Source organism: Vitis riparia, chromosome 2 (genome assembly GCF_004353265.1).
Source record: "Vitis riparia cultivar Riparia Gloire de Montpellier isolate 1030 chromosome 2, EGFV_Vit.rip_1.0, whole genome shotgun sequence".
NCBI lineage: Eukaryota > Viridiplantae > Streptophyta > Magnoliopsida > Vitales > Vitaceae > Vitis > Vitis riparia.
Window position 1 is genome coordinate 1,478,223 of NC_048432.1, and position 21,577 is coordinate 1,499,799.

At 34.9% G+C, this 21,577-nt stretch overlaps 2 protein-coding genes across 2 annotated transcripts; one reads left to right on the forward strand and one right to left on the reverse strand.

Moving 5' to 3' along the window:
• Window positions 1–9,256: 9,256 nt before the first annotated feature.
• Window positions 9,257–18,400, forward strand: LOC117904416 (phytochrome-interacting ankyrin-repeat protein 2-like). The gene is made up of 3 exons (XM_034817008.1): window positions 9,257–9,813; window positions 17,152–17,323; window positions 17,409–18,400. Exons 1-3 carry the CDS (start codon window positions 9,685–9,687, stop codon window positions 17,627–17,629), a joined length of 522 nt encoding a protein of 173 aa, XP_034672899.1. The 5' UTR covers window positions 9,257–9,684; the 3' UTR covers window positions 17,630–18,400.
• A 646-nt stretch (window positions 18,401–19,046) lies between these two features.
• LOC117927383 (F-box/kelch-repeat protein SKIP25) lies at window positions 19,047–20,535 on the reverse strand. The gene is given in 2 exon segments (XM_034846892.1): window positions 19,047–19,722; window positions 19,725–20,535. Coding segments are annotated over 2 exon segments (1,140 nt in total). The 5' UTR covers window positions 20,380–20,535; the 3' UTR covers window positions 19,047–19,237.
• Between the last annotated feature and the right edge of the window lie 1,042 nt (window positions 20,536–21,577).

Here is a 21,577-nt window from a genome sequence, read left to right on the forward strand (position 1 = left end):
AAGAACCAAAGATGAACAAATCTCATAATTTACAAAGATATTAGACAAGTTCAACAACAATTAAATTATACAAATCATTCTCTTCAACATTTAACTCAACAAACAACAAAAATCTGAAAATAATTTTTGTATTGAAAATATACCTTGATTACAAAGAGTTGTTGATTACAAACAAGCTTGTTGATAGCATAGAGATGACTACAAGGGAATAATACAAAAGACTATATTTTTGTAAGGAGAAAGAGAGGTTACAAAAGCTAAGAGAGAAATTTACTGAATGAATAGTGTTGGGTTTTTTTTTTCTTTCTTACATTTTATACGCATTCTTCTTTACATTTTTTTTACTGGATAAATATAAGGAGACAAATGTATAAAGACACAGATGTACAAAAGATTCTTGATATCTCTTAACTTTACATATTAAATACAAAAAAGACAATAATCAAAGAAAAAGAAACCTCAGTCCAAACTTATGAAGAAAATATTGTCAATACTTTAATCTTTGCAATAACAAAACATTTTATATGAGATCCACTCTATTTTCAAGAAAGAACTTCCGAAATTCTTAATAATCTTAGATGTCCAAAACTTCAAGATTTTAAGTGGTATAGGGATATGTTTTTAGTCAAAGTTATGTCAAGACCTAATTGTGGAAGTCATTATTGGAAAGAAAAATTTATATATGGCTTACCAACTTTATTTGTTGAAAAGGTTAGACAAATAATAAGAAATATTCATAGTGGAAGAATTCCTTATGAGTCATTAACATATGGAGAATTAATTACTTTTATCAATAATGAAGGTTTAGCCCTCTGCACAGACTTAAAGAGTCAAATGAAAATAGAAAAACAAGATAGTAAGAAAGAATTAGGAAAATTTTGTTTATATTATGGGTATGATACAATAATAGCTCCTTCAAAAAGAAAAAATAAACAAATTAATATAAAATGTAAGAAACCTTCAACAGAGTCAAAATTCCAAAAGAAATTTGTAGAATTTAATCCTAATAAGTCAAAATCCTCAAATAAATCAACTCTAAAAAAGAAAACACCAACATGTTATAAATGTGGAAAAGTAGGTCATTACTCAAAAGGGTCAATTAGAAAATAAGATCAATTCATTAGAAATAAGTGATAAGTGATAAGCCCAAAAATTTAATGGTAGGACTAATGATTGATAGAGAAAATGAAGATTCAAGTGAAGATTATGAATCAGAAGAAAATAATCAAATATTAATAACACAAGAAATATCAAGCGAAAAGTCTAGTCAAGATGAAGAAGAATCAGATGATCAAAAAAATTGTGACGGTATTTGTGCATCTTCTTATAAATTAATAAATATGATTTCAAAAAATTCAAAAACCTCTTTAAATATTCTTATTCACAATTATGTGCCCCTCATAAATTCAATATATTTTCAATTTTGGTATAATAAAGATAAACTCATTAGATATCTTATCCATGTTTCAAAAGGTGTACTAAATTTTGAATTTTCTTTACAAATAGAGCAAGAACAGATTAAGTTTGGGAAATTCACTCTTTCAGTGTTTCCTAAGAGTAATATATCATTTTGAATTCATAAAGATATAGAAGGTTTAGACAGATCACAAAAATGAATTTTAGACAACCTTTGGAATGCAAAAAGTGATATCCAAAAGTTAGAAAGTTTAAATGCTTTGTCTTTTTATTTTAAATAGTTAAATGATAAGTTAGAAAGTTTTCATAACTCTTCAAGTTCTGATATACATTACATGCCAATGGATACAGATCTTGAAAGTTTCAATAACAAGAAAATTTCAGAAGAATCTAAAGCTACATTTTCAAAATCTTTGCAAAATGAATTTCCAACACTTTATGATGAAAGCCTAGAATTTCAAAAATCAAGATTTTCATTTTTCAAGCAAAAGAATTTGAATTTTCCTCAATACCTTAGACAGATGATCAGTCAAAAAGCTCAAGCTATCAGGAAAGCTAAGCAAGAACATATAATGCAATTTCTTACTGACTATAACACTTTTGGAGTTACTATTCAAGGGGTGAGTTTCATTTGACATACTCATTATGTCAATACCAATAATGAATGTCCAAAGCTTGATCCCTTGAGTAGGAAAATTCCACTAGAAAGGCATGACTGTAAGTGTGCTCTTGCTTACAGTATTTGTAAAGTCAATATTAACTTAGACAGATATAGACTCGTAGTCATCAAATTCAATAATGAGTCAATGGAACTAACCACTGCTCTCCTCATGGATTATGGACTAATTTATCAACTAATTTTCTCTCATCCTGATCAAACCGATAGATTTGGAAGAAAATTAGCAGTTTGTGTATTAAATGCTTTCATCTAGGATTTCAAATCAGTTGAACTCATTATCAAAAGTAAGCCTCCTGAATGACCAAATGATGGAAGAGTTTATTCTGCTCAACACCTTATCATTCTTAAAGCCAATCATAGAAAACATCAATTGTTTGGTACAAAGGACCCTTGGCCCTATACTAAAGTCAACCTCAAAAAACAAATCAGACGTTGGAGGTCAAGAATGATTGCAAGAAACCTTAATTATGAGATTTATAGTCCTTCTAACTATAATCTCATCATTGAAGACAATATTCAAAAGATCATTTTTGCAAACGATTTTTCAAAAGTCTCTCTTTTGTTCCAAACTCAATTTTCTTATCTTGTTGATAAGTACAAAAGGGATTATGTCATTAAAAAGGAAACTCAACAAGTTTTTGAGAAATATCTCTTAGAAATGCTCAGTTAAGAAATATCAAGAATCTTTTGTACATCTGTATTTTTGTACATTTGTCTCCTTGTATTTATCTAGTAAAAAAAATGTAAATAAGAATACGTATAAAACGAAGAAAAAAAAAACCCAACACTATTCAAATAGTAATGAATAGTGTCAAACAATATTCTTTGTCTACCAATGTGATTTTCAAAGAGCAACATAGAGAAAAGAGAATTTATTCTCTTCTGGCTTCATTAAAAACACCTCTGACAAGAAAAGATAACTTACCTCTTTCGTTAGACTTCATACAACCAGTTGTCCAAGAATTGAGTGCGGATTTCAAAAACTTTGAAACATGCGGATTTCATCAAGACTCAAGTTCGACATTCTCTCTATAAATAGAAATGCAACCTTCATCACAAGGTAGAGTTGGAGAACGAGAGAGCTTAAGTGTTCCAAAATCCTTTTCTAGCTTTTGTAATCTCTCCTTTCAAAAAATCTAGTATTTTGTATTCATCTCCTTGTAGCCATCCCTTTGTTGTCAACAAGCAAGTTTATAATCAACAACTCTTTTGTAATCAAGGTATATTTTCAATACAAAAGTTATTTTCAAATTCAAATCTTTGTGTTTTTATGTTTTATTTTCTACTATAAATTAGACAAAATTAGACAGTAATTATTTCTGTTTTTATGCTTGGAGTTCATAGACAAAATTAATTTGTTATGTGCATGAACTGTTATATGTCCTGGGTGTGAAATGGTATTAGAGGAACGTTCTGCTTAAGAACTGAGTGGTATTACGAGTTGGAACAATATTTAATCACTAATTTAGTCCTGACTTAGTTTGAATTGAATTTCCTGTGAATGGCTTTGTGAGCCTAGATAGCGGTGTTTAAGGGTAGAAAGAGCGTAAGTCTCATGTTGATCCGCATGTGGTGGTCCCTGTTCAGTAAATTATTTGAATTGATTAAGGACAAGATTGTGATTATTTTTTGTGACAATGAATAATATTATAAGGAAATTAAGTAGATCTAGTTATTCCAGATCTCTTAGGTCGCATGATAGTTTTGCATCTTCATCAGATAATTCTGTATATATATTAGTTAGTTCTTCATATGAATTAAACAAATCTGCAAAACCATTAGCTACATCATCATATAGTCATCACATAAAATTTAATAATTCAAAATAAGATGAACAAATGAGTCAAATTGAAAACCAGCTAAAAAATTTGTCAAATATGTCAAGTTTTGTTTCAAAAATCCCTCTTTCTAAAGAAGAGTCCAAGTCAACTATTCTTTCTCATCATGTTCCAAAGATCGATCCAAATGTTCATTGACATAAAAAATAAATAAATAATAATAATAAAACTTTCCATTATTTAAGTAGATTTTCCAAACATAAAACCAGGTAACTTTAAATAAAATTACCCATCTTATTAAATTTAATTTTTTTTAAGAATATAAGATAAATTAAAAACTAAAATAATATTCATTTGAGTCTATTTCCTATTTTATTTTTTAAATTTAAAAATAGTAATAACCTTTATTTATGAATTAATAACTTTTAGAAATTTATTTTAATAAAGTAATAATTTTAAAAACTACTTTAAGAAAGGAATATATTAAAAGAAATTATTATCTTAATTTAAAAAAAAAATGGTTTGTAAAGATATAAAATCAATTACGACTTCATGTAAGATGTTTTGCACATTTTTGGTAACTATTTTTTGAAAATAGTTTTTTAAAATAGTTTTTTTTTTAATGTTTTGTAAAATAAAAGTCTGTTTAGGAATTTAAAATGCTTTTAACTTATTTTTAATATATTTTTAAAATAATCTTTATATCTAGTGTTTTATTTTTCATCATTCTATATGATTGTATAATTATTTTCTAAAATAATCATGAGAAAAACAACAAAAACAACAAAAACAACTAAAAAATGTTTTTAAAAAAACACCATGGATTTGTTTGGAACTATTTCTTAGAACAATTTTTTGTTTGTCAGAACAAAAAAAACATAAAAAATACGTTTTGAAACAAAAAGTTGTTTTCTATTTTCTATTATTAAAAACATAAAATATGGTGTTTTCATATAATATATTTTAGGGCATGTTTGGAAACTACTTTTTAGAACAGCTTTTTGTTATCTATAATAAAAAATATAAAAAACACGTTTGACAACCAAAAACTATTTTATGTTTTATATTCTTAAGAAAAAAAAAAGTGTTATCAGATAAAATTTTTAAATTGTTTTTAGTTGTTTTCACTTGTTTTTATGATTGTTTTAAAAATAATAATTATAGAAACATGAAAAATAATTAAAAATAAAACACTAGATATATAAATTATTTTTAAAATATTAAAAAAAATTAAAAACATTTTATGTTCCAAAAATATATTTTTATTTTATAAAAATCATATAATAGTTTTGAAATACTATTCTCAAAAACTATTTTTTAGTGTTGTTTTTTAAAATAGTTATCAAACAAACTCCTATTGTTTTCACTTGTTTTCTAAGGGTTGTTTTAAGAAATAATTGTGCAAACATGTAGAATAATTAAAAATAAAACACTAGATATAAAATTATTTTTAAAACATATTTTAAATTATTAAAAACAAGTTAAAAACATTTTAGGTTTCCAAATAAACTTTTGTTTTACAAAAATCATAAAACTATTTTCAAAAACTATTTTTCAAAATTGTTTTTGAAAACAGTTATAAAACAACCTTATATTTTATGGTTTTAAGAATAAAAAATAGAAAATAGTTTGTAGTTTTCAAACGTGATTTTGTTTTTTATTTTTTTAGAACAGAAAACTATTTTTGATAACAATTGTTGAATAGTTTTTTTATTTTTAGATAAACTTTTATTTTAAAAATAGATAATATGGAAGTATTTTCAACGACTAATTGTCAAAATTTTGGGAAACTTATGTTTTGACCATCTGATGTGGAAAATATATGTTTTTGGAAACCCAAATATATGAAATGTGAGATCTAACTATTAACGAGCAAAATAACATCGGAAACGTTCACTATGTCCAGTTTACTTTTCCTTTTCCCAGATTGCCCCCAAATTTCTCCATGTCAACAGAACAATTTGAAACTTGAACTAATTCTCAAAGTTGAAACACAAAAAAAACCTAACCTGGGAACCAAAAGTAGGGAAACTCTCTTTTTCTCTAAGATGTGCCTCCGCCTGAGATGGCTTAGCTTGGCGCTTGCCTTGTGCCCTGGAAGTTGTGAGCTCTCGTCTGGGAGCCATAGAAGACAGAACTAAAGCAATGAGATGAAGAGGAACTGGTAGAAGCTCACACCTGAAGCCCTGACGAAGAGAAATTAAGAGTGATCAACAACAGAGCTGGTTGTGACGGATAGAAGAAGAAGAAAACGACCAAAATCCCAAACCTTAGCCTTCGAAGCCCTTAATTCTCTCCTAAAAACAAGTCTATCAGTCTGAAAAGCACCAAAATCAGTCTTAGAAGCCAAAACCAGTCAAACCCCTTCAAGAACGTAGGAGACGGTGCAGAAACTGAAGCGCAAGAATGAACTTGTAAATGCACACCTCAACGAATCAGTTGACCGACCATGAATTGATTGACCGATAGGTTAACACAGTCAATAGTTTATGACTTGATAGCCCTTTTCTGCCTAATTTTAAACAATTTACAAATTCCCAAAGGTCTAATTTATTGGTCTTTGACTTCTAATTCTTTGTTAGTGCGGAACTAAAGCAGGGTCGAGATTATCTTTCTCTTTTATAGTTTGAATCCCTTTGAGTTCATTTTTCAACTATTTTATTCTCAAAAGATATTATAAAATTGAAGCCTTTCTTCTTCCCTAAAACATGTTGGATGTCACAAGTTGGTGCCCACCTTTCATTTAATATACACTCATCATTTGATCAAATAGTTTCTTAATTATCTTATCTATTTTTTTTAATGGATTACTGCAATTCAACCATTCACATATAAATTCCTATTTGATAGTAATTTTAGAAAATGTTTTTAATTTAAAAAAGGTTTTTGATAACAAAAAATGAAGTGTTCACCAAATTTTGGAAAAACATAGGGCTTATGGTTTAGCCAGCTGCATCCTAGGATTGATAAACTAACAACCCAAGACTCACGAATGAACTACCTAAGTTCCATTAAGGAAATACATAAGGTGCATTAAGGTAGTGTCTAATGATCAATAAGGTAGTATTTAAGGCTCATTAAGATAGTATCTAAGGTTCACTAAGGTACTATTGAACAATCAATAAAGTAGTATTTAAGGCTCATTAAGGTAGTTACTAAGGTTCACTAAGGTAATACCTTAGGTACGTTACAGTAGTGCCTTAGGTACATTAAGGTGGTACCTTAGCTACCTTACGTACCTTAAGATAGTACCTTAGATGCAATAAGGTATTACCTAAGGTCAACTGATTGCCTAACCAATTACAACATAACAATGCCATGCTTAGTTCAGGAAGTTGTGTGTTGCTTCTCATTTCTTGAATTATCTTCAAACTAGGATGGAATTGAATGCCAAAGATACATCCTATAATTGACTACGAGTATTACGTCACAAAGTAGCAACAGTAGGTTCACAAATGTAGTAGCCAAGGTGTGCTAGGGTAGTGCCTTAGGTTCACTAATGTCAATAACTAAGGTACATTAAGGTAGTACCTAAGGTACATTAAGGTAGTACCCAAGGTTTATTAAGGTAGTACATTCATACTATTAAGGAAACACAAGCTTCCAATTGACTAACCAATTACAACATAATAGTGTCATGCTCATATCTCTAATGCAATCAAGGAAATTGTGCTTTCAGTATAAAAATGCAACATTTCTTAAATCATCTTCATTTAGATGCTCTCCAACCTTATTAAATGCCAAATATACATCATATGATTGACCACGAGTAGTACGCCACAAAGTAGCAACAATAGGTTCACAAATGTAGTAGCTAATGTGTACTAAGGTAGTGCCTCAGGTTCATTAATGTCAGTAACTAAGGTTTATTAAGGTAGTACCAAGGCACGTTAAGGTAGTACCTAAGGCACATTAAAGTAGTACCTAAGACACATTAAGGTAGTATCTAGGGTACCTAAGGTGCATCATTGTTAAGAATGAATGAAACTACAAAGGGGACATCATTGTTCATGCCTTTCATAGCTCCAAAAAATTTAATTTTCTTATACCACAGATACAAATATAACACCTTTTCCATACCTTCTTCCTCATATGGATCCCTACCCAGTAGGCAAATTCACACTTGGGTTTTCACCTACATAAATGATAAAACATAGTTATCAATTTCAAAAACAAAGACAGGGTATATGAGAAACATGAAATAAAACATATAGCTTAAAAATGTACATAGGTGATGAAAAGATGAACTGAATATGTTTCCAAAATGGTATTGATATGAAAATATGGCATTCCTCAAGATGTAAGAACCAAAAATTCTAAGTACCTAGTATATGTGAGATGTTGTGCCCAAGCAAAACAAAAAATTTTAGTTTATGTATAGCATATTGCATATACAAAGGTCTGGAACAACAATTCGTAGCACAACACATGTATAAAAGAGGGATTATGTAGCGAAAACATCTACAAATGTTGTGAGTTTGGTTTTCTTTAGGAATGACCATGATTCATAGTGCTCATAAAATGAAAAAAGTGCAAAAAAATGGAAAGTCATAAATCGTTGACTGCGTTGACCAACCGGTGGACCAGCTCCTGACCAGTCAACCGGTTCGTTGGGGTGTGCATTTATAAGTCCATTCCTGCGCTTCAGTTTATGCACTGTCTCCTCCGTTCTTGAAGGGGTTTGACCTCTTTTGGCTTCTAAGATTGATTTTGGTGTGTTTCAGACCGATATACCTGATTTTGGGAGAGATTTTAGGGCTTTGAAGGCTAGGGTTTGGGATTTCGATTGTTTTCTCCTTCTTTTGTGTGTCACAGCTAGTTCTACTACCGATCCCTCTCCATTTATGTTTGTCAGGGCTTCAAGGGTGAGCTTCTACTAGTTCCTCCTCATTTCCTTGCTCTAGCTCCGTCTTTTATAGCTCCCAGATGAGAGCCCGCAGCTTCCAAACCATAGGACAAATGCCAAGCTGAGCTGTCTCAGGCGGAGGCACATCTCATAGAAAGAGAGTTTCCCTACTTTCAGTTATAGGTTGAGTTTTTTTGTGTTTCGGCTTTAAGAATTAGTTCAAGTTTCAGATTGTTATACTAACATGAAGAGGACTTGCTATTGACAAGGAGTAAACAGGAAATAGTGCACGTTTTTTATATTATTTTGCTAATTAATAGTTGGATCTCATATTTCATATATTTGGGTTTCCAAAAGCATATATTTTCCATATAAGAGGGCCAAAATACAAGTTTCCTAATTTTCTCATAAATGGACGGGTATAATTTCAAGTCTGATCACAAATTAATCATACTAATGAACGATTCTGATTTAAAGTTGAGAAAAAATAAAAAGAAAAAGAAACACCGGAAAAACAGAAAATCAAAATCCCAAAACTAAGCAAACCCTTCATCGCTGCTCCGTCTCTATAAAACGGGGGCTTGAGCTCATCCATCTTCTTTCTCCCAATCCAAATCCTCCTCCAATCCCATCTCCTCCCTGTGTTCTACTCTGCAAATTATGATAATATTTTTCCCATTCCCATTCCCATTCTCGATCTTCCATAATCTCCGCGTCTTCGGTCCTGGCTTGAATCCCTTCAAACCCTACTGCATCGCCAACCACTCCTCTCGCTAATCGCATCTACCCAATTGTCTCCCGTTTCATCTTCTTCTTTCCCAGATTTTCTTTATCATGTAACAACCTTGTGGCCGTCAATCCTATTCAATCTAAACTATTGGCTTTGTTTTCTCAGCGCTTTGTTGTTGTGGTGGTAGTAGGTAGTCTGTGAGTTGGAAATTGGGGGATTTGGTAGAGTGAGAGGGATGTTTGAAACGAAACCGGATTCGTTTCGTCGGAACCTGTCGAAGAAGCGCTCGTTTAGGGCTGCGGTGGGGGACGACCGGGGGTGGACTCTGCTGCATGTTGGTGCTCGGAAAGGGGATCTCAATGAGGTGTGTGATTTCTTGGACTTTTCTTGGTATTTTCGGTTAGATTTCTGTTGTTTTGCGGTTTGAGATTCTGGATTTTTGTCGAGAAAGTATAGGTTCCTGGTATTTGGTGTTGATTTTTTTATTTCTTTTGTTGTCTGAAAATTTTTGGAATATGATCGAAAAAGATTAGGTGCTTGGTGTTTGTCGTTGAATTTTTACTGTTTATTTTTTTCGGAAATTTCAAATTATTATCAGATAGCTATGTGTTCAGTATTGAATTTGTAGTCCTTGTTTTGGAATTTTGAGGAGTACAAAGAGGAAGTCTAGGTTCTTGATGTTTGGTGTTGATTTGTTATTATTTTGTTGTCTAAAATATGGAATTTTATCTAAAAAAGAGTGGTTAGTTGGATGTTATATATTGTCGATATGTTTGTTAGAGTACAGTTTAGGAAATTCGTTGATTTTGATATGGGAAAAGTAATGTAAGCATGGAATATTATGAAAGATAGGGATTGGAATTATTTGGTTCATGAAATTAAGTGGGGGTTCTCTTTCTCTGTAATACCGCCCAGGGATCGCAATACAATCGCTTTTACCTATATTAAAAAAAAAACCCGCACAGGGATCGCTACTAAGTAAGCAAGCTACCTATTGCCTTGAATGGAATGGGTTGCCATGACTTTCCATTGATTTTGTTGCGGTTTTTAGGTAGTTTGGTTTATACTTTATCTACAGGATATTGAATGTTGGTGTGGGTGCAAGTGATGCTCAACAACTTGTAGGTGGAAAATGTTATAGTCTGAACTCAAAGCCTTATTGAAAACTATCTTATTCTCATTTACATGCACCATTACATGACAACAAAGATTCTACTCATCCCAATTCCTTTATTATGACTAAATCCCACTAATCACCAAATTGAGTTTCCTCTATAGTAGTTTGACAATTTACCCTATGAGATATCGAAGTACTTGGTGGAGAGTTTTTTGGTGTGATGTTGGGCAGCGCATAAATTCATGAGGAAGCTACAATTTGTGAAATCGAAACTGAGAGAAGGGAATAAAGAGTCTTTTGGAAAGTTATAGGAAAGGAAGAAGAGTATCCTTACTAATTTCGCTAGCATTGATGCTATTAAGCAAGAAGGGTATCCTATTTCATTAGAGAGTGCTTCTTGGATGGAATGCCCCTTTATCGAAGAAGAGATTTTTATTGCCATTTTTCAATTAGATAGGGACAAAGTTCTTGGACCTAATGGTTTCACCATTGATGTGTTTCAAGATTGTTGGGATGAGATTAAGGAGGATTTAGTGAAGGTGTTTTCAAGATTTCATAGAAACGGGGTAGTTAATTAGAGTACAAATGTCACCTCAATTGCTCTAATGCCTAAGAAGAGTTGGACCAAATTTTCGATTTTAGACCTATAAGCTTGACCCTTTTTTTTTTGTATAAGTTCATAGCCAAAGTCTTATCAAGGTGTTTACGAGGCGTTCTTCATGAAACCATTCATGTTACATAAGGAAGGAACTTTTGTTTAGGGAAGGCAAATATTGGATGTTGTGCTAATAGCCAATGAGATAATGGATAAGAAAAGATGCTTCAGAGAGGAAGGGGTGGTTTTCAAAATTGATTTGAAAAAGCTTAAGATCATGCGGATTGGAAAAGATTCAAAGGGACTTTCTATGGGGATGGGGGCTTTGGAACAAAAGCCGCATTTGGTGAATTAGAATATTGTTTCCCTGGAGAAACACAAAGAGAGCTTGGGTATAAAAAATTTATCCATCTTTAATAAAACTCTTATAGGAAAATGGTCTTGGAGATTTATAAGGGAAAGGAATCCCTCTAGAAATGGGTAATTATGGGAAAGTATGGGCAAGATGAAGGGGGGGGGGGGGGGGGGGGGGGGGGTGGTGCACTAAAGAATTGAGAGAAGGGTATGGTGTGGGGGTGTGGAAGGCAATCAGAGGCAATTGGGAGGTCTTTAAGGATAAAACAAGTTTTAAGGTGGTTCTTATAGGAAAATGGACTTGTAGATTTGTAAGCGAAAGAAATCCTCTCTAGGAATGGGTAATTGTGGGAAAGTATGGGCAAGATGAAGGGGGGTGGTGCACTAAAGAAGTGAGAGAAGGGTATGGTGTGGGGGTGTGGAAGGCAATCAGAGGTAGTTAGGAGTTCTTCAAGGATAAAACAGGTTTTAAGGTTGGGTCTGAGAGCAAGGTGAAGTTTTGGAAGGACAAGTGGTGTGGGAATATGTATTTGAGGTAATCATTTCCGAAGCTCTATTCTATAGATTCTTCAAAAAATGCTTGGGTGGGTGACCTTTGGGATGGTAGTTGTAGTTCAAGGTTTATAAGATAGTTGCATAATTGGGAATTAGATGAGGTACAAGTCTTTTTTGGAAGGTTGTATGAAGTTTGAACACTCCATTACTTTGGGGACTGGCAATACTATGGTAGCCTACAAAGAATGGTACTTTTTCAATTAAGTCCTTTTATTACTCTTTGGCAAATAGGAGAGTGGAGTTGTTCCCTTGTGGCATAGTATGAAATTCTTGGGTGCCATTGGGAATTAGCTTGTTTGCTTGGGAAACAACTCAAGTCAGGATTTTGACTATAGATCTACTCAAAAGGAGGGGCTTGAATATTACTAATGGATGCTACATGTGCAAGGAAGAAGAAGAAATGAGCAACCATCTTCTTATTCATTGTTTGAAAGCACACATTTTATGGCAGTTGATTTGTGCTTTTTGGTGTGCAGTGGGTGAGGTACCCTTCAATTAGATGGGTTCTTCTAATTGGCACGAGTCCTTCGTTGGAAAAAGAGAAAAAAGTCTTGGAAGTTTGCTTTGTTGTGCTTGTTTTAGATCATATGGAGGGAGAGAAATAGGAGAACTTTTGATAATTGGGAAAACATGGATCAAATAATTAAAAATTCTTTCTTGTATCTTTTTTGGGGTTGGGTTAAATTATATATTGAGGATAGTTCTTTGTGGCTGTTAGACTTTGTGGATTGGTTAGACTCTCTGTGTGGCATGATTGCTGGTTTTTGTGTCTTTGTGCATCTTTTTTGGCCTTTTGGTTACTCTGTATATGTCGTTTTCTTGCCTATCAAAAAAAAAAAAAAAGAAATGTTTATTTGGTTGTACTAAAGCCTTCAAGCACCCTTTGTTACTATTAGACTTTTCCACTTTAGTCTTAGCTTCTATTCTTGGTACATTGGAGTCTAAGATGTTTTAGAGGGCATTGTAGGGTTTTTGGTAGTAAGGATTCAAGCTTTTAGCACCATCATGAAAAAGTCATGTTTGTACACTACCTTTTCAAACCTGAAATATGCATCCACCTGATGGCAATTATAGTAGCATGGCACATTTCTGTCTTTTTCTTTTCAAGTCCTAAAAAAAAAGTGAGAGGAAGAAACAACTTTAAAATTGCGTAAAGAAGAGAAACAATTACAAGAAACTAAGATGCAACATATGACGATGTACCTAGTGAGGAGCCTAGGAGTGGGAAGATTCTTTGAATGGGGAGCAGGCAAGGCGAGAGGATCAGCAGGAGGTGTTTTGGTGTTTTTGGACATAGGATGCTAGAGTTGATTGATATGGAAGTGAGTTTTTCTATATTCTGTCAATTCAAAAACTGTGAAGACAGTTCTGTCTAGTTGTTCTTAAGGGTGTACAGGCCAGTTTGGAGGGAGGAGAGAGGACTTTTGGGCGGAGTTGGGTGATATAAGAAGTCTTTGGGATGATCCTTGGTGCGTATGAGGGGACTTCAATGTTGTCAGATTTTCTAGGGAAGGGAGGAACTACCCAAATATGCCCTCAGATATGAGGCTCTTTTTGAAGACTATTGAGGAGCTGAATTTGGGGATTTTGCACTAGCTAGAGGGCCCATTTTGTGTGGCAGCTTGAATAACCAGTCTTCTTCAAAGTTGGATCATATCCTAGTATTGGAAGAGTAGGATGATCATTTTACGAGCCTGATTCAGAGTGTCTTATTAAAAACAGTCTTTGATCGCTCTCCCATTGTTTTAGACAATGGAGGGATGACAAGGGTTAAATCTTCTTTTACATTTGAAAATATGCAGCTTAAAATGGAAGGCTTTAAGGACCTGGTGAGGAACTTGTGGAGTGACTATAATGTTAGGGGTTCATAAGGCCATATTTTGGCAACAAAGTTAAACACCCTAAAATAGGATCTAAAAATTTGGAATAAAGAGGGATTTGAGAATATCAGAACCAAAAAAATTGAGGCCTTAAACCATATTGGCTCATTTTTTTTTTTTTTTTTTTAATCAGAAGCAAGAATCGTATTAATATCATATAAAGATTTCATAAGGGGGATGAGGAATCCTCCCCACAAATATACAAATCTGATCTAAAAACCTCCTCTATGCAAGGAGATTTGTACAAAAAGATAGATCACAAAAGAATGTCCCAGAGGAACCTCTCTTGAAAAGATAGCTAGGCTACTCTCAATGGTGGCCCAACTGTAGTGTACATACTACAAGCCAACTAAGCTGAATGAGGTTTAAAGGACATCCTTTAAATTTGTCAAGACGAGGCCCACAAAGAAGTAAAGAAATGACATAAATGCCATAAAGTCTTGGACATCCTTCACTTGTCCTTAAAGATCCTAACATTTCTCTCTTGCCACACCGTCCAGATCAAAGTGAGATAAACAATCTGCTAAACTGTTTGCCTTTGGTGGAGTTCCCAGAAACCATATAAGAAACAAAGATCATATCACAGGAACTCCTAGGCTGAACCCACATCATCACTGTCTATAAAAAAGTTTGTGCCACAACCCCAAAGTGAATGGACAATATAGAAATTGGTGGTCACTTGTCTCTTCACTCCTCCTACATAGTATACACCACTTCAGACTAAAGGCTTTGGAAGGTCTTCTCATATGAAACAAGTGATTGGTATTTGCCTTCTTGTATGCCGCTAACCAAGCAAAGGCCTTAACCTTAGATGAGACTTTTGATTTCCAAATAAAATTGACTGGATGGAGAGGAATTAAATCTGATAATTTGGACAAAGCAAAAGAAATATTTTATTGAGAATAAGCTTAAAGAGGTCAATGCCCATGCTCGCACATCTGGGACAGCTGTGAACAAGTGTACACGAGTAAGAGAAGTCATTAATTCTTCGAGATCCTCAATCTCCAAATCAGTTAGGTTGCGGCGAAAAATTAGATTACAAGAGAGAGAAGAGGCATGGCCACAGATAGCCGAAATGGAGAGGTTTCTGATTGTGACAACTCTTTAAAGTCTTGGAAATTGTGAACATAATGGTTGATCCCCCCACTGTAAGTCTTCCTAGAAACTATATTAGCTTTTAGGATTCTTAAGAGATCGAAGTAGTCCTCTTTGTTGAAGAAACCAAGGCTAGAACGATGGTGGTGGATTAGAAGAAACAATATGGAGGTAGAAATCAAGAAAAATTGGTTTAGAGATGGGGATAAAATACTAACTTTTTTCATAAAATGGTCCATGTGCATAGAAGAAGAAGACTTCTTGGCCAAAGTTAATTCTAGGAGTGTGGATATTCCTTTTTCTGAGAAGTATTTGTTGCCTTGTCTAGTTTGTGTGAAGATAAAACTACAAGGCTGGATGACTTTACTATGGTGTTTTAGCAACTGTGTTGAGACTTTGTTAGGTATGAAGTGATAAGTTTTTTTAGGGAGTTTTTGATAACAGCTCTTTTAAGAGAAAGCTGAAAGGCCACCTTTTTGGTATCAACTATAAAGAAAGGTGGAGCAATGAACTTAAAGCATTTTAGGCCCATTAGCTGAGTTAGGGGGTGGTTTGAGTTTTTGGCAAAAGTCTAGCTAACGGACTTAAAAAGTGGCAGGAAAAATGATCTTTTAGCTTATCAGCACACTTTGAATGATTTTTTTTTTATCACAAATGAGGCCATAGATTTAAGGAGGAAGAGTGCCAATGGTGGGTTTATTTGTAAGATATATTTTAGGCATATGATCATGTCAATTGAGACTTTTTGCTTTTAGTCTTCCAAAAAAATGGATTTTGGTCTCAAGTGGATTATAGATGAATTAAATGATGGATATCCTCAATTAAATTTTCCATCTTAGCCAACGAGTTTAATTATAAGGAATGAGGAGGATAGAACGGTTTGGATGGACTCCAATTATGGCAAGTTCTCCATTAAATCTTTCTATTCTTCCTTGGCCTGGGAAAGAAGAGAGCCTTTTCCTGCAAGCATAGCTTGGGACCCTTAGGTACCAGTGAGCATGGCCTTCTTTGCATGGGAAATAGTTTATGGAAGGATTTTGAAGCTTGATCAGCTCAGAAGGATGGAATGGGATGGTAGATGTGCAAAGGTGAAGAAGAATCGGGTGATCATAAGCTCTTTCATTGCTCTAAAGCAAGAAATTTGTGGCAATTAGTTTATTTTACTGTTTGGAGTAGTAGCTTAGGCGGCACTCTTCTATATGTGAGGAAACCTCTTAAGTTGGCAAGGGTCCTTTGTGGTGAATAAGCGGAAGCAGGCTAGGATGACCTCTCCCTTCTGCTTGTTTTGGACTTTATGGAAAGGAATAGAAGGTGATTGAAGATGTTGAACATAAATGATTATTCATTAACCTTGATACTCGGTTGATTGGTTGAGCTCCAAGTAAAGGGGAGGACACCTTTTTTTAGATGATCATTCAATAACTATGATACTCGGTTGATTGGTTGAGCTCCAAGGGGAGGACACCTTTTTTTCCTCTTCTCTCTTCTCTTTTGCTTGTGTAAAGGTGTCTATTGTAGACATTACACTGTTGATACTCCTTGTATATTTTAGTGTATCCTTTTCATGGGCTCTGTTGAAATATTTTCTGCTTTGCCCTCTCATAAAAGAGAAGAGAACAAACTTGTCTGGCTGAAAAGGCTATCAAATGTAGACATTCGTCAAAGACATGAACAAAATGTTAAACAAAACCTGGAAAATGTCAATATAAATCCTTTTTGGCCCCATTACAATGAAGGGTGTCACATGAATCTTCAAACCCTTGAGAGAGAAAATTCAATTGAATAATAAAATAAAAAGTCCAAAAAATAAAAGAAAATCAAAATACCTAAGAAAATACATATGTAGCAAGAGATAAAAAAAGGTTGGGTTTTAAGCTTTAGTTTCTTTTCCTGAACTCTTGTTAGTAAAGAGGTTATCGGGCATGCAGTGGAGGGAAGAAGTTTGTTTTGTGATATGTTAGAAGAGATTCAAAGGAACCTGTTGTAACAAGGGCCTAAATGTGAAAGGTCTTAAGAGAAGGTTTTTAAGTTGCTAATAGTGGTGGCTCCCTTCTCTGGTGCTAGTATTGTTTAGTGATTCGGGCTTCTCTTCTTCCTCTCTGGCAGGTGAGGCGACTTCTTGATGAAGGAATGGATGTAAACGTGGCAGCATGCGGCCCCAAATCGAAAGGGGTGACCCCCCTTCACCTTGCCGCTCAGGGTGGGCATCTCAGAGTCATGGATGAATTGCTTGAACGTGGTGCTAATATTGATGCTAGAACTAAAGGTGCCTGTGGCTGTAAGTATCGTCAACCTCTTTCAGGTTTAACCACACCAAACTGTTAATGTCTCTGCATCTCACTTTTTGTCCTTTTTACTTCCAGGGACCCCACTTCACAATGCAGCCAAAGAAAGAAACAAGGATGCCATCAAATTCCTGATAGAGAATGGGGCATTCCTAGCTGCTGACATCAATGATAACAGGTTCAACCCACCCCTCCATTACTGCACAGGTCTTGAGTGGGCTTATGAGGAGATGAAACGCATCCAACAAGAGAATTGGAGCTCATCAGCAGGTGAGACCTCCTACAGCTCTGAAAGCTGAATACCATCCCAAGTACACCACATTGCAACCTTTGATGCCATGTTCAGCCCAATATTATCCTCCATTAACTATGGATACTAAAACCAATTGCACGCACTAGTAGTGATGAAGTATGGCTTTGGATCAAATTTATGTTTTGTTGTGTGTTTTGGATGCTTGATGAACCAAGCAACATTTTATCCGTAAAATGGTTGAAGCATTTGAATAGGAGGTCCACTATAACTATAAACCCTAGGTAAATCTTTCAAAAAACCAAAATGGTTTGTTTGATAGGGTTGTTTCGATGATTGATTTTGGAAGATGTACTTCTACACTTGTACTTCGATTCCATCTATGGTTCTCTTGTTTATCTTTTGGCTTCATTGTTTCAATATCCATGGTTTGGGTCGTTTGAGGGGTTTTCTGAACTTCTGAATCATTTCCAAGATCATATGCCGCATCTTCTCATGGAAGATTTTTCCATTTACTACTGATGTTTTCTGTGTAAAGAGGTCTACTTGCTGGAAGGCATGGCATTTTGTCTATGCTTTTGTATAGCGTCAATGCTCTGTCTCCCTCTTTTTTATTTTTGGATGTTTGTCTTTTTTGAGAAGATTCTCCAGAATTTTTTTTTTGTAGAATCAAGAACATTCATGGTTTGTCTTTTTTTGGGTGAGTCTTTTTCAGTTTTCAACCAAGAAATTAGCCTCATCTTGTGTTGAAGTGACTGGAACATTTGTGTGGGTTTCATTGTCTAACTTTTTTTTATGAAAAAAGGCAATTTCCTTTGTAGTCTGGTTTCTTGTAAAGATTTAGAGGGCATTTGTTCTTTTTGTTTTCTGTTGGAAGTAATTCTTTTCAGACTTTAAGTTTGTTCGTATTCCTATTTTTTCATGATTTATAAGTTTTTTATTGAATAGAAAAAATAAAAATATTTAATTTTTTTTAAATGAAAAAGAGTAACATGACTCTTTTTTTACTATTTAATAGAAATAAAATATAATAAGAATAAATAATTTAATATTGAACACGATTAAGTATTATTTAATTTTAAGTTTTATTTATAATTAAATAAAAAAAACAAATACCATCTTAGAATTTGCTGAATATAAAATTTGTTCATTTTGAAAAAAAACATAGATTTTGGAAGTGCTAAATTGAATAAAAACAAGCTCCAACCCAACACACAAATCTTAATACAAAATGTGGAGAAGTTGATTTTATGTGGTTATTTTTGGTGAGGAAAAGAAAAAGGTAAAATCCAAAAATATGGATGGTGTTACACAATGCCCTCTCAAATAGGGAAATTAGCTTTTCCTCTAGAGCCTTCAAGGCCAATGTACAACATCAAGTCTCTTTCTTCCTAGTAGCTTCACAAAAAATCCTGATGAATGGTCGATTTTTAGACAATAACCATATATAGAAATAGACTAGGGTAGGGATTATGTTGGTAATGTTTCTTATAACGATCCTTCAATCTTAACGGAAAACATATGTTTGGTTCTTAAAAGACGATAAAATTTTAGGGTATGTTTGGTTTTTACAAAATTTATGGGAGAAGATAGAGAGAAGGAAATTACAAAAAATCATTTTATAGGTTTTTGAGTACAGGGTATGACAAAAAATTAATCATTCCGTACAGCGGCTCATCCTGGGTAATACATGAACAGCCACCGCATCAAGGCCCTCCGGCGGGTCCACCACCCAGATCCGCGGCGTTGACGCCACTACATCCACCACCACGATCCTCCCACCGCCGCTACTCACCACCACCACCCTTCCGCCGCCGGCCGCCATGTGTTCTGCTCCTCTAAGCACCTCCGCCTCCACCACCTCTTCCCATGCGTCACGCTCACCATCGTATTTTCTCAAAATCCCCTTGCCCTCATCCACCACATACATTTCCTCCGCTCCCCCTGCCATCGCCATCGCCGCCGCCGGCCCCCTCCACCCTCCAAGCATCCCCTCCGGCATCTCCTCCCAAACGTCTGAAGCGACGTCGTACACCGCCCCCTCCTTGGTGGCCACGCCCTTCACATTCACCATCCACAGCTTCCCCCTCCACCCGACCGCTTCAATCGCCTCCCTACTCATCCTCACATCCCTCAAGCCCCCATCCTCTCAACGACGTCGTTTCGCACCTCCCATCTCTCCACCGTCTTCGCCACCTCCAGACTGTAGCTTCCGCCCATCCCGCCGGCCACGTACACCGCCCCGCCTAGGGTACCGGCCGCGCACCACCGCCGCGGAGCCAACAGCCGCGGCCCGAACCGCCAGGTTCGCGACATCGGATCGAAGATAAGCGGGCGGTGGAGGGCCGGGACGAGGCCGTGAGCGGTGGCGGCCAGAACCACGAGCTGCCCGGCCACCGCCAGAGACTGAACCGGTAACCTCCGGGAGAGGAACGACGGGTGAGTCAGCAGGACGCGGAGCGGAGGATCCGACGGCGGCGGCGGCGGGAGTTGGAGCCACCGCGACTGGATCGGATCGAAGGAGAAGAAGTGGACAGCATCACCGCCGGAATCAATGGAGGATGACAGCACAGTATAGATAGAGAGATGTGGAGGAAATGCCGAAGAATAAATAAATTGTCTCCAAGAACAAGAAACCGCGAACAGAATGGAAGGATGAAGTCTAGAGAGACAGAGGTGGGCGATGTGGTCCGGCAGGCCCGGGAGCAACGGCTGAGTGCACCGCCAGCAGCGGTGACAACGGCGGAGATCAGTGCAAAAAAGTTTGAGTCTTTTGGCGGAGGAGGAGGAATCTGACATGGAAAATGATTATGAATTTTTGTAGGGAAAGTAGTAAAGATGTGAGGATTAGTTATTCTCCACCCATGTCGAGGGTTTAGAGGATGTGATTGGTTGTAAGGAGAAGGTGGGGGTGAGAGACCAAAAGTTATAGAAAAGGAAGCGAGCCTCTCTTTGACTTCATCCACACTCTCAAATCATTACCAAGTGATTTGCGTTTGTACTTTAAATTTTGAAATTTTGTTTGGTGTTTTTTTAAGCTCTACTAATTACACTTAGAAATATATTAAATATGTTATCCTTGTACCCAAAGGGTCGGATAGGGGTGACCCATTGGAGTAGGTGAACCAAGTCACGTCAAAGCTTTAAGAATTCTAGATCACAAATCAAATCCATATGAATAATAATCAAGTTTATTATTTATTATTGTAACATTATATATAAGCTAATTAATTTATTTAATAATCAAGTTGAGTTAAATCTTTTATAAACCTATATGATTAATGCCTCAATCAAACATGTTTATGATTCAATTCATTGATTTATTTAAAAACAAATTTAAAATAAATCAAATATAGGTAAAATAGTTTAAATTTGTATTAGGTTAATGAATATAATTATTAAGTAGGTTAATTCATATCAAATTTGTGTTAAACTTCTTATTAATTAGGCAGGTTATTCTAGTGGATACAAATTTGATTCAAATCAAATTATAATCAACTTAAATTTGTGAAAAAAATGTATGAAATTTTAGTGGTGTTAACGAATCTATCAAACTTTACCACTCTTAGGATTAAATCTCATTGGACCTCATTATCCAAAAACTGCTTACTTATTAGGCAGGTTATACAAGTGGATACGAATTTGATTCAAGTCGGATTATAATCAACCCAAATTTATGAAAAAAATGTATAAAATTCGAGTGGTGTTAACGAATCTATCAAACTTTACCACTCTTAAGATTGAACCTCATTCTTGTTTAACATGCATCTCATTCTACAATTTGAGCCAAAATCATCAATAGCTCCCACCATCCATTATGACTCTTTCTTCATCTCGATGTAGGATAGGGAAAAACTTCATTTAATAATAAAAATACTTCATCTAACTCAGACACCTTCCTAATCTTTTTAAAAGATTTTATGAACAAAAGGGTTGTTAAAATTAATTTTCTTAAAAAATCATGTATCATTTCCTTATTTATTATACCTAAAAGTGT

Coding starts and splice junctions, on each gene's coding strand:
- LOC117904416 (XM_034817008.1), top strand. CDS start 9,685: ATGTTTGAAACGAAACCGGATTCGTTTCGTCGGAACCTGTCGAAGAAG. Junction 9,814..17,151: donor GGAAAGGGGATCTCAATGAG/GTGTGTGATTTC, acceptor CCTCTCTGGCAG/GTGAGGCGACTTCTTGATGA. Junction 17,324..17,408: donor AACTAAAGGTGCCTGTGGCT/GTAAGTATCGTC, acceptor TTTTACTTCCAG/GGACCCCACTTCACAATGCA.